This window comes from Melanostigma gelatinosum (genome assembly GCF_949748355.1).
Source record: "Melanostigma gelatinosum genome assembly, chromosome: 8".
Taxonomy (NCBI): domain Eukaryota; kingdom Metazoa; phylum Chordata; class Actinopteri; order Perciformes; family Zoarcidae; genus Melanostigma; species Melanostigma gelatinosum.
In genome coordinates, this window is record NC_136641.1 from 14,541,681 (window position 1) to 14,556,769 (window position 15,089).

Below are 15,089 nucleotides of genomic sequence, written 5' to 3' on the forward strand. Positions count from 1 at the left end.
CTGCACTGCGGCAGAGGCAGAGAATCTGGTGTGTGTGTGTCTCATTGAGAGAGAGAGAGAGTGAGAAAGAGAGAGAGAGAGAGAGAGAGAGAGAGAGCAAGCACACACTGCAGGACTCAACACCTCTTCACACCTCATCAGTAATCAAAGATTAGCACACATCTGCACAAATAGCTCTGTTTTTTTTAAATATTTTTCAAGATGACAACAGGGAGGAGTTGAATCTGCCTGCACACAAAAACAGAAACATAAAGTGACAGGTCACTTCTGGAACGTGCTTGTTGGGATGTCGCGTCCTTGCAGAGAGCTTTGTGAGGACTCGGAACATGCTGTAAATAGTGCACAACAGCACTGAGTGCACAGCCCTCAGTGCTGCCTCAGATCACCCTTTGTACACCACCGTCCAGAGCCGCAGAAAAACTCTCCAGTCCGGCTTGAACACTGACTCATTGTGCTACGTTGTCAGGTCTCAATCCTATTTGTGTTTTGGTCGCGCCTACTTTTGAACTAGAACACAAATCACTATAACTACAACGACTAGGAGAATCATCCATCATCAATCTCGATTTTTAATTTCACCAGAGAGATAATGATGTTAGCACTTTTATGAATTTAATTTTGTGATGTGGATTGATATTCTGATTAGTCAGACATTTGTGTGAATCAGAATTAATCCACTGTGTTTTACATCCATTAAATTGGCTTTGTGTGGAAAATACCCTCCCTCTCCTGCTTTTGTCCATGGCAACACAGTGATCCTCAGTCAAAATGACCCACTGTTTGTATAGGAGACAAAGAACTTTTCTAAGGTGGCTGTGTATGGCAAAGCCTTAACAAAATGGCAGGGTTGAACTCACTGGACTGTGCCATGATGCCACTTCTCCTTAACCGAGTCCTCGAGGTACAAGCCACAGCTGAGTGGGCAATTGAACTCTCTGTGCCTGTCCAGATGTTGGCCTAATTTACTACGACTAACAGCGTATGTGGGCCATTTACATGTCCTCACACCCAGTGTGTGTGGCTGCATGTGTACAATGTCAGCCTCTACCTCAGGTCCTTCAGCCTCCGCCAAACTGACATCCCATGATTCATTTTGTTTTTAGAAGCAGGATTTTTTCTTTTTTTTCAGTATAAGCAGCAAGAACCCTGAACTTGCTGCTCGCTGGATTCTTGCAATGTCAATTGCAATTGCAGCAATGGTCCCCAAAAACAGAAGAAAGAAAGCTCTTTTGGTGAAAAAGATTAAAGCTCCTGTTATTAATACTTTTGCCCTACAGATAATTGTCACTCAACACTGCAGTTCCCTTCAGCTCTATGAGCATTTCAATGTTTCTCAGCTCATTGTTTTAATGTTGCAGCAACGTTACTGTTCTTGGCCTCTGACAGCAGGAAGCTGTTTTCAACATAAACAACTCTAAAAACCCACTGTACACTACCTGCTCATCACTAAAAACAGACAGACGCAGTGACTAGCTGATGAACATGTGGAGCATTTAACAGGTAAAAAGTCCGATACTTCACTCAGGAGTTGGTGGAGACTAAAATAGAGATAAAAGTAGAGTGAATATTGGACTTCAATTCATCAGGTGGACGGAAACACGACTCCAAATGCACGATAATGTTGTTCCATATAACGAAGACGAGGCAATGTGAGGGCACATCTGTGGCACCAGGCCAGTTTTAGACACCTCTGCAGATGGCAGCGACCAGATGTGGCGGGTTTGAAGACAGATGAGAGCAGCAGCCATGTGCATCTTTAGTAGAGAAGGAGAAGCTGTGATGATTTCCAACAACCTGTAAGGATGATTCCTATCTGTCTATCTGTCTGTCTATCGATCCATCTGTTGATCAAAGGATGTATTTTACTTTGTAGGTGCTGTCAAAACTTTCCTCCTTATGCTTATTATGCTGTTAATCATTTCCCAGGTACACCTCCGAATGACACATTTTTCTTTCTCAGTCTGTGATAATAACTCCCGGATAATCAACGACTATGATCTTAGTTATGGGATGAAGTAATCCCCCATGCATCTTTATTTAAATTAGTTCTATCCTTAATGAGACATGCTCTGCATGCGTGCGGTGACACAGAGCCTGTTGAAGAATTATTAGCACTGATGGAGTGGAAAAGATAAGCGCCTCACTTCCTACAGAGATGATTGAAGTGATACACTACTGGAGAATTCTGTTCACTTTCATTTCAACACTTTCAGAAGTGTGTGATCAGATAAATGACAGGAGGGTTTAAACTAGATGGGCATCATCATTGCATTTTAAAACTATGTTTAAGGCTTTTTGATCAATGTGCCAGTTTTGATTTAAGTTTCAAAATCAGTATCTCATACTAATGTTTAAAACACCTGAAGGTAAGACAACTGGATGGACGTCAAAGGTATGTTTCAGTCAGAGGCATCTCAACAGTCAAATGCAAAATACTGTATTTGAACATTTCATGGAATCAAACTGTGAAAAAAGATGAAACAAGAGGGATACTACTCTGAATTTATCGAGTGTCATGCCATGTTTTCCCTGGCCTCTCGTTGTGGTCTCCCTGTGTGTCTGTGTGATGGTTTGGTTACTCCTTTTCCTGAGCTGTGGCAGCTGGCACACCTGAGTCTAATCAGCTAATCAACTGCTGCAGTATATCAGTTCTGTTTCTCCTCTCAGTCCTGGCCAGATTGTTACGTCTACCACAGTCGAAGCTGCGGTCTTGGACCAAAGTAGTTCTTGTGAGAGTCCCTGTTTTGTTTTTTTGTCTTTGACTTCATCATCTGTGTCCTTGCACTAAGATCTCTGGCTGCCTGCTTGTTCTCTCTCTCTGTTGTCAAACCCAGCCCCCGTTCCCGTCTGTTGAGCCACAGAACCAGCCCAGGACCACTTACCTCTCTGCCTTGCTCGTTTGTCATTATCTCTATTCAGAAAGAAGAGTTTTGCAATCAACCTTTTAATCTGCTTTCAGAGTCTGAGTGCTGCATTCTGGGATCACTCAACACTTAACTTAACAGTGGGTGTACATAAATAATATTTATTTCATGTATGAATTTATTTAGAAAACAATTGATATCCAAATACATAATTAATCTCACCACTTGCCGTTTTATTTGGAGTTTATCTTGAGGAACAATTTTAATTCATAGTCAGATTATTTAAGTCAACACTGTGAAACGTATATTACTGTAAAGCATATCATCACAGAGAGTGAAGTTTTTTCAGTAATGAATTGTTAATGATTCAAGTTTCAAATGACAGGAGAACAACCATTCATGGGTGCCGGACAGGGCAAGCTTTATTCAACACAGCAAAAAAAACAAAAACAAAAAGGAAAAAAAGTCAAATTTCCAAAATAGATTTTAAACAAATGTACATGTCAATAAAAAAAAGGCAAAAATAGCTACCAATTAAATATTCACATCAACGACAATATTTTGATTTGACATCCTTGAAGATGTCTTACATCCAACATACATTGTTGTTGAAATGTGCTATACAAATAAACTTGCCTTGCCTTACAATGATTATAAAACAAGAGACGGTATGTACAATCATACAACTTTAATAGGACATGCTTAGGAGTTTGACTGCACCATTGTACCACACACTGACTACAACACAAAGGCTGCATATTAACTGACATGGTCCGTGAGCCGCCCATCTATCCCATCTTCAGAAGGCCTGGCATCAGCTCCCTAACCCAAAGAAAAATATCAAGAAATGCTTTTTTTTTTTTTTTTAAACAAGCCCGGCAATAAATGCGTAATGGACGCTGTAATAATGGATGTGGGGATGTCTGCTTGTGAGCCAACCCTCTCTGTCCACACAACCAACCCGAGAGCCAGTCTATGTTTCCTATGCTGAATTGTTGCTAGGCAATGCTGAGGAATTTGGTGTGTGAACATGAACTGGAAGCCTTTGTGCAAATCACCACATTAAGTTCCTCCGACTACCGGGGACAGTCCACAGCTCCATGACAACGCTACAACCATCTCTGAGAGATATTTCTAAAACAACACCGGGACTCACATCATGCTTTTACATACCAAAAAAAAAGAAGAAAAATACACATCAACCAGATAAACAAAGAATGGAAAAATAGCTTTCTTTGGACAGGGCCAGCCTGTGCCTTTTAATTACTTGTTCCCCTCACATCATTTATTTTTTTCCCTCCACGCACTAGCCCTTTTTACAAGATGATTTATAGACTTTTGAAGTAGATTTGCAATTTTTTAAGTATATATTGTCAACTCACTCAAGTAGTTAATTTAAGTCCTGCTGCCTCAACACTTTTTTTTATTATGATTATGTAAATTGACAGCAAATTTTAGCATCTCCAACTCAAAGAGTGTTGTTCCCTCTTATTCACGTACACCAATCTATTTCACAGTAGGACATTGTCATTGATTATTCTATATACCAGTGGCTACTAACACGGAGGAGGAGGGGCAAACACAGAGCAGCAGCCTCTTTATACAGCAGAGATGGTTCCAGTCTATATCATGGATGTCCATGGAGAGCTATAGCATGACAGTAATCACAAAGCTGCATCTTTATTGCCGCACAGGTTGTCTTGCATCACACACACTTAAATCGTTATTGCTTTATGGTTAGAAGCACAGAGATCAATGCTGCACACACATAACCATGAAGCCAAAGATTTAAGCTCTGAAAAGGGTCCAAATTTTTGCTTCGTAGTTGCCGTAACCTACAGTAAGTGCTGCTTATTGAAGGTAAATGGATTAACAGGAGTGTACGACACAAAACTAGTCATCTTGGAAGAGTAGAGTCAGGTTGGGAGTGCTACATTGGATTGTTGCAAATGAGAGAAATCCACAGGCTTATTACAGTAGTCAAAATATCTCATTGACTTCCGGGATATGAAAGGCATTTTTTCAAAACTGCATACCATTTGTGAATTGTTGAAAAACTGTCAACAACGCAATGCTACAAATATTTTCCGAGCAATGTTTGAAACTGCAAACCAGATTTTCCCATTAGCAGTCGGCCTGACTTAGTTAGTGTCATCCTATGCTTTTAAAAATGCCTCATGACACTTTGACTGGCATCATTAACCAGCCACAGCTTCATACATATCACTCCACCGCTCTGCATTGAACTGCTTTTATGCTTTTTTATATAAACGCATCCTTTCTCATCATTTAAAATGTGTCTGTCCCATTACGAAAACAGTATTTCAAAATAGACTATAGCTGTGACGGCAGAGATACCGGAAGCCCAACTAAACACCTTTTTAATTAAATTTTTTGCGTTTCCTCATTTCTGCAGTTGTGTCGTATACACAGACCCTCTTCAGCACTGAAAGCCTTTGGAGCAGCGCTGTCCAGAGCTACACAACCATGCATTAACAATCCATAGAGGTTGAAATGGTCTAGAGACTGCTGTCTGCGCAGCAGCCTGTGCTCACAGCTCTCATCCCTGCACTCATCACCACTGAGACAACGAGAACAGCTCTCTATGTAATAGCTCTCACTGTGGTTTGTCCCACTACTCCCTCTACATCTCTGTGCTTTCACAGGCCTAAATGGGGACACCAGCAACAAGCTATTTCACACCTCACACACCTTACTAAGAGGGAGGTACAGGATGCTGCTAATTCCTGACGGTTTCATGCTAGATTTATTTTTGTACTTAGAAAAATATCCATTGAATTGTCTGAGAGGCATTTACATCACAAGATTAAACGTCACACGTTGCACATTTCCAATTTGGACAAAATCAACATGTGCCTAGAGATAGTAAAATCATATAGATTGTAGTTGCATACTGTTTACAGGTGGAAAAAATGACAGCTTGATGATCAAACCTTGACTGATATTGTGTCTCTGAAAGCAAGATAAACAGTAGTGGAACAAAAAGATGGATGTGCGCTAAAAGGTTCAGGAGCAAGTGGACAGGGAAGTGTCCACCTCTTCTGAGGGGTGTTTGGTTTTCGGGGGGATGAGGGAAGGATTCAGCAGGAAGCCCTGATGAAACCATCATGCCCACCCCCCCTTCCCCGAGACCAAAGAGGCAGGGGCTGGGGGTTGCATGTGTGGACTGTAACCCAGGACGTCTCCACTCACATGACAGAGCAGCTCTTGGTCTTCTCCTTCTTGAAGGTGGAGGAGAGCAAATCCGACTTGCTGGGCAGGTGGAGAAGTCTTTTGGACAGGCGGCGGGTGGGGCTTGGCTTCGGGAGAGGCTGCAGCTTGTTGATGCAGGCCATCGCTGCGGTGCGGAACACGCTGTGGATGCTTTTCTCCGAGGTGAACGCTGAGCACTCCAGGTAAGCTTCTGCACCCAGCTGCTTGGCCATAGCAGAACCCTGCAATAAATGTGATGAATGATGCTGTTCATAATGTCCTTTAATACATTTTCATTGTTTTCTATTTGCACCAGGGTCACAATGTAGTGTGGTCTTCAGAAAGAAATGCCCTGAAAGCTCATAAAATGGCTGTGAAATAAAAAAAAACGAGAATGCCAGCTGGAAATAACTGCTCCTGTGGAAGTGTACATGCTATGCAAGATGTGATATATATCAATATATCCATAGGTTCCTGACATAAATAAAGCCTCAACATGAAAAGTTAAGCAAGTGTACTATTTAAGTGTGGTTGTCATACCTGTTCTGTGACTGCTTTTAATCCGACGTTGACTATATTATATTCCTGAACAACTCTTTGTGTTACTTCTTTTGTCTCACCTGCTCATAGGTAATGGGAGTCTGTTTCTGATTGGACAGCTCCATCAGCGTGCAGACATCTGTGCGCAGGTCGGTCTTACAGCCAATGAGCAGGATCCGTGTGCTCGGACAGAAGTCCAGGATCTCAGTTTTCCACTGTGGACAGCAAAGGACGGTCAGTTCAGTGGCTCCATTTTGCCACAGTGTACAGTAAATAATCACCTGTCGTAAGGTATACTCTGATGAAAGCAGGCTAAATCTGAGGGAATTGCGGATATTAAGTACAACGGTACACATCGGTGAAACATCACTTTAACGTAAAGTCCTGAAGACATTACCTTCTTCAGACTGCTGTCCACAGTGTCAGGACGGCTGATGTCAAAACACAGCAAAACTGCATCTGAATCACTGTAGCACAGGGGCCTCACGTTGTCGTAGTATGGAGAACCTTAGAGGGCAGAAAACAGAAAACGTGGATAAATGACAAGACAAACCATAAAAACACAGGCATCTGATTTCAAGTTGCTCCATGTGCCATCAGTGCCTTCAGTGCAGCCCCTTTTGACCACAGGGACTTGAAGCAGAATGAGTGCAGTGCTGAATATTGCTGCTATGTGAGACAAACGTTTCAGAAGAATATTGCACTGCAGCCATTTTGAAATACTGCCAAAGGTCCTCCTTTCATTTTCATGGTGAAATGGTAACACGCTTCCATTCTTTGTTTCTCTTTGACTTGTATTGTTCCTGAGTGTTTGATGGAGAAAGGCCTTTTGATATTTTTAAAACTTTGAGGTCAGACTTGCAGCTCACCGCTCTTTTCTGGTGCCACATTAACAGGCATGTTTTCATATCAAAGGCACAAGGATCGAGACAAAATTAGCTTTGTAAAATGCTTAATTAAGAGTAAATGAGTAATTCATTTTAACTAGATTGTTTCCGGAATTGATTGCTGTGCAAAAAGGGTGATCGAGCAGCAGAGTGGCAGAGGCAGAATGAGGGAGCTGCAGGGATTACGTGCAATCGGCATCGCTTCTCCTGCTGAGCCTCACTCTGCTGTCCCTGAAACTGCTCTTTCCTCTGCTCCTATATCCTCTGCTGGCATTTCAGAGGGAGAGAAGATGACAATCGAGCCCTAAATCCTCATTGATCTCCTCTTGCAGTAGATTACGCAAGTGGAACGGTGGGCTAGGGGCAGGCAGACGCTCCCACTCATGCTCAGAATCCTTAAGTAAACCACCCACCACCCCCCAAAAATCCTCTGCTCAGCGCGCAATACCTTCAGTCCCTCTGTTACCACAGCAACAGCCTTGGAATCCACCATCTACATCAGGCATTCCTCCCACCTCACCATAAAGGCTCGCTTTAACTGCCAATCAATCACTTTACACCGCAAACTGCCCACCCACCTCCTGTTGGGGACATTCCTCTGCACTGCAACAGAGTCGGGGACCACAGACAGACATCCGTCACACACAAAGACACAAAACCACACCTGGTGACACGCAGACTCACTATTGGCAGCAGCCAGAGGTGATCAGATGAAACAGACGAGGAACTGCTCAATGGGATTAACATGTTTACTTTAGGCTCTGTGTGAATCCCAAAAGGGATTCAGTGTTCCTCTTATAGCTACAGATGACAAAAGCCGCCTGTGTAATTACTCGTTCGATATTACACAACCATCCTAATTGATTTACAGCGTAGAAAACAATGCATCAGAAGGAAACATATGAACAAGCACACACAACATGGATGTGTGCATTCAGATCAGTTTCATGAATACTTGATGACTTTCCACATTATCAAAGGGTAGAACTGAATTTGCCAGCTGCCGGGCGCTGTGAGCGGAATAATGACAAGCTGCGATGAAATTCCTCAGGGACAAAGGGACTTGTTGTATTAAAACTCTGTTTCTAAGCCTTTGGATAGAAAAAACACTGTACTGTTAAGTAGCAAATTAACTGAGACATTGTGATTAAACTAAATGATTTACTACGGCTGTATTTTTACAGACTTCAACACCTTAAGAATGCAAATTACATTATTGCCCGAACACCGTTTACACCTCGGGCTGAGTTGAAAAGACACGCTCCTCTGTGAGACAACTTTGCGTTTGCTGACTGTGAAAATTGACACACATTAAAATCAGAACAATTAGCACCACTAGGACGAGTGTGTGCATGTGTGTGGGGACTCTAAGGTGTCTCATAGGAGAATCAGAGGCAGAGTGCTCTATCAATCTTCTCAATCACCCTCAGGAGGTTATCACGCAGCCAGGAACCTGGTGTGATTCTGCATTCAATGGCCACTGATCTAAATGCAGCAGTCGATGGAAAGCTGCACAGGGGGTCCAAGGCCCTTTGAAATTACAGGTGACAAATGAGTTACCCTGTCAAGAGGGAGGGGAGATGGAGGGAATGTCGAGGATGTTTTCTTCTTCAAAGAAATCTATTTTTGTATGAAGGATGCAGGATTCGTCGGCATATGTATCCTACCTCCAAAGGAATTCAATAAAAAATGATATGAATGTGTAAATATTGGTATTTGAAGCTCCACAACATGCTGTTTGGGTGCAGCATCAGCCTTAGCGGCACTCTCCAGACACTCCAAGACCCAGTTTCTAATCCTAGAAGAAACAGTTGTTTCTATTGTGTCAAGGAAAAGCGAGAGAGGAGGGAAAGCAGGAGTGTAGCCTACTGAGGTAGATCACAAAGAGCCCTCCTATGCCATTAATCCTTCACCCCCTGCAGTCTGATATCACAGAGTACCAGTCTCTGTCGCTTTCCCTCGCTTCCCTCCTTCTCTCCATTGCAACAACCCAAAGAATAGATTTGGATAGATCAACACGCATGCAGAGCCTGCTCCAAATGCTTCCCTTTTCTCAACAGCATGCCTCGACAACAGATGGAGAGTTTCTGAGGCATGAAACATGGAGAGTGAGGCTGACTAACTGGGGAATGGAAGGAAAAGAAAAGAGCATAACCAAACTCCTGCAGCTGAGCTCAACTCCATCCGTATTGATGGTGCGGTGCCCAGAGCTTAGTGTCACGGTTGGAAATTGGGCCAGAGCAGAAGCAGGCTTCGCAGGCCTAGACGACGGGCCTTGTGTTTGAGCGTACAGGTGGGGGAGGGGAGGATCTGCTTTCTCTGTGTGTGCATGAGTGAGACTGTGAGGGTATTTTTGTGCATGTGTGCTCAATCAACTGAGCGACATAGCCTATCTTCATCATTAGCACACTCCTCGTCAGTGAGAATGCAGGGGTCAGACAGAGTAATGATCCAGTGATGGGATGACTCACAGATTTGGGGATGAGAGTAGCCCTGCCCCTCCACCCACACTCGGCCGACAAGCTGCTGCTGCTGCTGCAGCTGATAACTACGGACTTCACAGCCAGGCCAAAAAACACACTACATTGCGTCAGACGGTTGTTCCCTGGTTTCACATGCCAGAGCCAGTCAGAATCACTTCTGAAGACCCCTGCAGGGAGACGGGGGGACGGCCCTTTGTCCCTGAGCATCACCACGTTGAGCTGGTAACAAGCTTTACTTTGTAACTTGACATTGTCAAAGCTCATCCCACTCTGGATTTTGAAGTTGGCTCCAACAGCAGATGGTTTGAAAAATGTAAAGCCATGACATGCATTGAATTAAAAGTGTATTCTGCTAGTAATCTTTCATAAAGCCATAATCAGAGCCTCAGAGGAAAGAAATTGAGTTGTTAAAATTTGTATTTGTAAGTCTTGTCAGTTCGATCAGCCTGTTGGATAGAATTCATCTGCCTAGATGAGTTTACGGCTTTAAGGCTGCAACCAACAAAATGGTTGCAGCCTTAAAACAGACTGAACCCTAAATTACTAATAACAAGCCATTAGGCGTATATACAATCAGTAATTTCAATTCTAACATTTAATTGTTGATAGACAACTATCATGGTAATCCATGCACATGATTATTGTCATTTATCAATGCCTCTCCTTTACAATCATACAGATGGTTTCATCAGCTTAAATGGATATTGGGTTCATTACAAATGTGTCTCATTCATTAATCATACAATAAATAATTACAGTGTAAATACAATATCTTCTAAAACGCAAAGGCTTTATCAGCAAGACCATTCAACCTGAAATTTATTACCCACTAACACCATAACGAGTTTCATTATTCACTATTCATGAGTTATACCCAGTGGACGATGTTCGCCTTCTCCTCTTTGTCTCTCCCCCCACATGTCCGATCGGACCGGGCTGATTAAAACCGGTGGATTGATTTTGGCCTGTAAATCCATGGCTGGGCTGGGAGAAGGAGCTGCCTGCCATGTGGAGGTAGTGATGAGGTCAGTCCAATCAATGAACAGGAGTCAGGATAATGAGAGGACCCTCTCAGTCGGGTAGGGCTGCAGCAGCACAACGCCACGCAATTAGACCAAATTACAGTAAGAAGAAGAAACTGTATGGTGTGGCCAACAAATAGCCCCTGTGGGTGTCGTCCATTACCTGCAGCCTGACATGAGATACACGAGAGTCATCTGTAACAAATGATAGGGAGGAGATGTGATTGAAGTTGTATTCTCACTGGAGACAAGAGAGTGCAAATTCATTATTTAAATCAAACCTAAAGTGTGTTGCAAATAATAATATTCAAATCATGAATAACTTTATGTGATGCCTTTTGCCGCCAATTTAACTGTGTAATTCACAACTGTATGTAAGTCACATTAGCTTTATTACTGTGTATATTCATTGTTTCCCTGTGATGCAAATTAGCCACAAACTAACCAGTGCAATTTTGGAATGTGCATGGGTAACGAGGAAAAGACAGAGAAAGGGGTCAACAGAGGGAAGAAAAGAGTTAATACAGTGAAAGATGGGCAGGAGAAAAGTGTAAACTGAAACAGAAAAGCTCCACATACAAGTGTAAGAACGAAGAAGAAAAGAAAGAGAGAAAGAGAAAGTCAAGACGGCCCAGTGGACCGATTCAGAGTCTTAATCCCCTGCATCATGCTGTTTAGAGCAGCAGCATATGGAGGCAAATGCAGGTCACCAGAGTTTCTGAGCTGCCTCCTGTCTGCTCCAGAAAACCTTCCTGCTCAACAGGATGTCTCTCTGTTTGCCCATCAACCCCGGCACCAGGCCCATTCTGGCCTGACCAAAAGTCCACAGTCTGGGATTAAAAAGCAGGATTTGTGGTCTGGGGAGGGAATTACACTCACTTTTTCCCTGCCGCTTTTGGATAATGTGTGTGTGTGTGGGGGTAAACACTGCATCATCTCACACAAGTGGGTCTGTTACATAAAGGATTTGTTGCACACAGACACACGTATGCAGAAAAAGCCACACAAGCCAACTTGCTCAGCCACAGTGACATAGTGATACGTCCGGCTCTAGCGTGGATGGAGAGGGATAAATGGGCTGAAAGAGGAATTGTTGTGCAGTGAGCATGAAGGGAATCAAACAGGTGCTGCAGACCCGTGTTCACAGTATCCAGGTCAATACACCGAACAGCAGATCGCCGGGGAGATCCACACTGACACATTGACCCTCTTTTTCACGCTTAGTGTAAATTAACATATGATGCACAAAGTCAGCATTAACAACAAGTGAAGCGGAATAATCCCTGTCTCTAGTTTCCAGTGAAACATATTAGGCACAGAAATGTACTTGTAGATCTGTCAACCCTTTATCTTAACATGTGCAAAAAGCATCAGGTGATATTTCAGGACATTTAATCTTCTGACATTTAGAAATGAAAGATGACTGAGACTCTGCAGTTCAACAAGTGCACATTTTGTGCCTCAGCGATGGATGAAAACAAAGAGTACGAGGCCTGCCCATTAGCCTTTATGTAATCAAACACCACAATGATATTATCTCCTTTATTCCAAAATGGACAGGGTTATAACAATTACATGTCTTGCTACCAAAAGAAGAATATCTCGGAAGATATTCTAAGACGCAGCTGAGACAGACACTCATCCCATTCACTGCGCATTGCCTAATAGTCTCCCTCCGTGCTGCAGGCAGAATGGCAGGCCATGATAGGCCGGATCGACAGAGACAATGTGATCAGGTACCTGAAGTGTCCCACAGACTGAGTTCCACTCGCTGCTCCTCCAGCTCCAGACAGGCTGTGTAGTTTTCAAATACCGTGGGCACGTAGGTCTGGGGAGCAATAAACAGCATGGGGCCATTAGTGTGGAGGCGTATGTCAGCTACAGGTATTGGAATTAATCCGGCTAATAAAAAAATAAAAAAATGTTTCCCCGTTCAATTTGAATACATTTCGAATCAATCAATCACATTAATCACTGCAGCTGCAAGAAATATTGCGCACAGCAGTATAACATGAAACAAGCATTAATGTGTAAGGAATACAATTCCATTGATTATGCGATAAAATAACTGATGCCCCTTAAGGTATTACGGTAAATGCATGCAAAATAAACCAAGAGCACATGTTATAAAAAAAAAATGCGCATGAAAACTGACTCTGCAACATGCGCACCGTTTTTTTTTCTGCCACATTTAATCATTTTAAGATAACTTAGCGCTCTGGTTACTACAGAACAGCTGTATGTGCATACGCGTTGAGTTAATTTGTCACGAACAGGAGCCACATTACAACATACCTCTGGATAGCAATCCTTCGCCAGGACTTGCAACATCGCCGTTTTTCCGCATTGTACGTCTCCCACAAGAACCAGTTTACACCTCACCACCAGCGGCTGTGTATTTCTCCTTTCCTTCATGGTGGCAGTGATGACCCAGTGTTTGTTGCAGAAAATGTTGAAATAAAGAAGCAATGCAACACAGAAATCCTGCCAGTGTGGTCGAGCAAGGACGGTGATTCTCGGAGGATGCTCGCAGTTGATCTGATTTAATTTGCCACAGCGGGTCTTTATACAGACGAGCATCAGCCAATAGGAGCTCACCATTCCACAGGCTTCTCAGTGCTGTTCCCAGAGAGCAAAGGCGAGGATGATCGAACAGCTGCGGTATAAACAGTGATTTTATAAAAGATTCTGTGCACTGAGTACAGTGCATGATTGCATTGCAAGAGGAGTTTCATCATTTAATGTAAAACTCTTTTAACTTTAGTTGTCAGGGCTTATGAAACGCAGCAGCCAGCGGCAGTCAGTCACTGCAGACTTCTGTTTTTGTCACCTGTGGGTTCCGTCACTTGGCCTGCTGCTGATTGATGGATGAGGTTGTTGACTGGCTGGATCAATACCATAACACTGGCTGAGGACAATGGGACTGATAGACCAATCCACAGTGGACTAATTAGTTTGCTCTGATCTGCACTAGAGAGTCATGTCAATTTAATCCAAACAACGGTTCAAATTCCTCCTAAATTCAACATTTCTAGTTACAGTCAATCTGACAGTCTTCTAAAACCGATACGTATACGATTGAAAGAATGTTTCATTGACTGTTTGCTGATCAAAAGGCAATGTGATCTGTGCCCTGTGCTCAGTATAATAGAACCATGTTGACTTGCAGTGGGATGGTGTGAGGCCCCCTGATAGGGGACCAGCTATATCGGCTGCCCACAGGGTCAAGTCAGAGGTCTTGTGCGTGTCAAACCCCTGGAGAGACACACAGACAGTGACTTTCATACCCTGAAGGTTATTACTGTATGGAAACAGCATCTCATTGTTAGGAAAAGGACAATTAAGATTAAAGTCAATTAGCTTCCTTCCCCTGTGTCTGGCAGCCTACTGGCTAATTTACTTACTGTTGCCAATCAAAGCTGTTGTTTTTGCCGCGGTGGGTAAAAGCAATTTGCCTTTGTTCTCAAACAGCCTGTATATCATTCACCTCCCATGCTGGGTTCTGTCTGTGTTTTACAGCCCAATATGTCTTGTTGTCATCATACACAGCTCTGACTTGTGTAGGTTGTGTGTGCATGCAGTGGGGACAAGGTTTTGTATTGCTGTTAGCGTTTAATTTCCATCAACAAAAAGATTTGACCAATTGCACTTTCTCTCTTTATTCATAGTGTTTTGTTGTGAGAAGAGCACGTTTTTACACCAATATTTTAAGTGAGTGATGTGAAATGATAATGTTTAGAATACGCTAAATTTTATACAAATAGAACTATATATATATTTTTCTCTGCTCTCATACGGCGGTTACAGCGTCATTGTGGAAGCGTCTCACCCAACCTCTGGCAGTAGTTTGTACTGTTAGCGCTGTTAGCACCGTTAGCTACAAGCTGCCGCCTCATCAGGCGTTGCCTTGTTGAGAGCCGTTGAGAGGCAATCGAAATGCTCCCAGTCTCATATTTTGCACCTTTGATGTTATACTAGTTAGCATTCTGATAAATGAAGGAGCATTGCCTACATTGTCAGAACCTTTTTTGTAAATATTGTGACAGCCCCCGGGGTGGACAGGGGGTTTCACGACAACAC

The 15,089-nt window shown here is 43.0% G+C and overlaps 1 protein-coding gene across 1 annotated transcript; it reads right to left on the bottom strand.

Moving 5' to 3' along the window:
• Positions 1–3,266: 3,266 nt before the first annotated feature.
• Positions 3,267–13,523, bottom strand: rnd1b (Rho family GTPase 1b). The gene is made up of 5 exons (XM_079274157.1): positions 13,305–13,523; positions 12,750–12,837; positions 7,015–7,124; positions 6,698–6,832; positions 3,267–6,319 (listed from the first exon to the last, which is right to left on the bottom strand). Exons 1-5 carry the CDS (start codon positions 13,422–13,424, stop codon positions 6,074–6,076), a joined length of 699 nt encoding a protein of 232 aa, XP_079130283.1. The 5' UTR covers positions 13,425–13,523; the 3' UTR covers positions 3,267–6,073.
• Positions 13,524–15,089: the final 1,566 nt, after the last annotated feature.

Coding starts and splice junctions, on each gene's coding strand:
- rnd1b (XM_079274157.1), bottom strand. CDS start 13,424: ATGAAGGAAAGGAGAAATACACAGCCGCTGGTGGTGAGGTGTAAACTG. Junction 7,125..12,749: donor CAGTCTGTGGGACACTTCAG/GTACCTGATCAC, acceptor CTGCCCTCTAAG/GTTCTCCATACTACGACAAC. Junction 6,320..6,697: donor CTCCCATTACCTATGAGCAG/GTGAGACAAAAG, acceptor CATTTATTGCAG/GGTTCTGCTATGGCCAAGCA.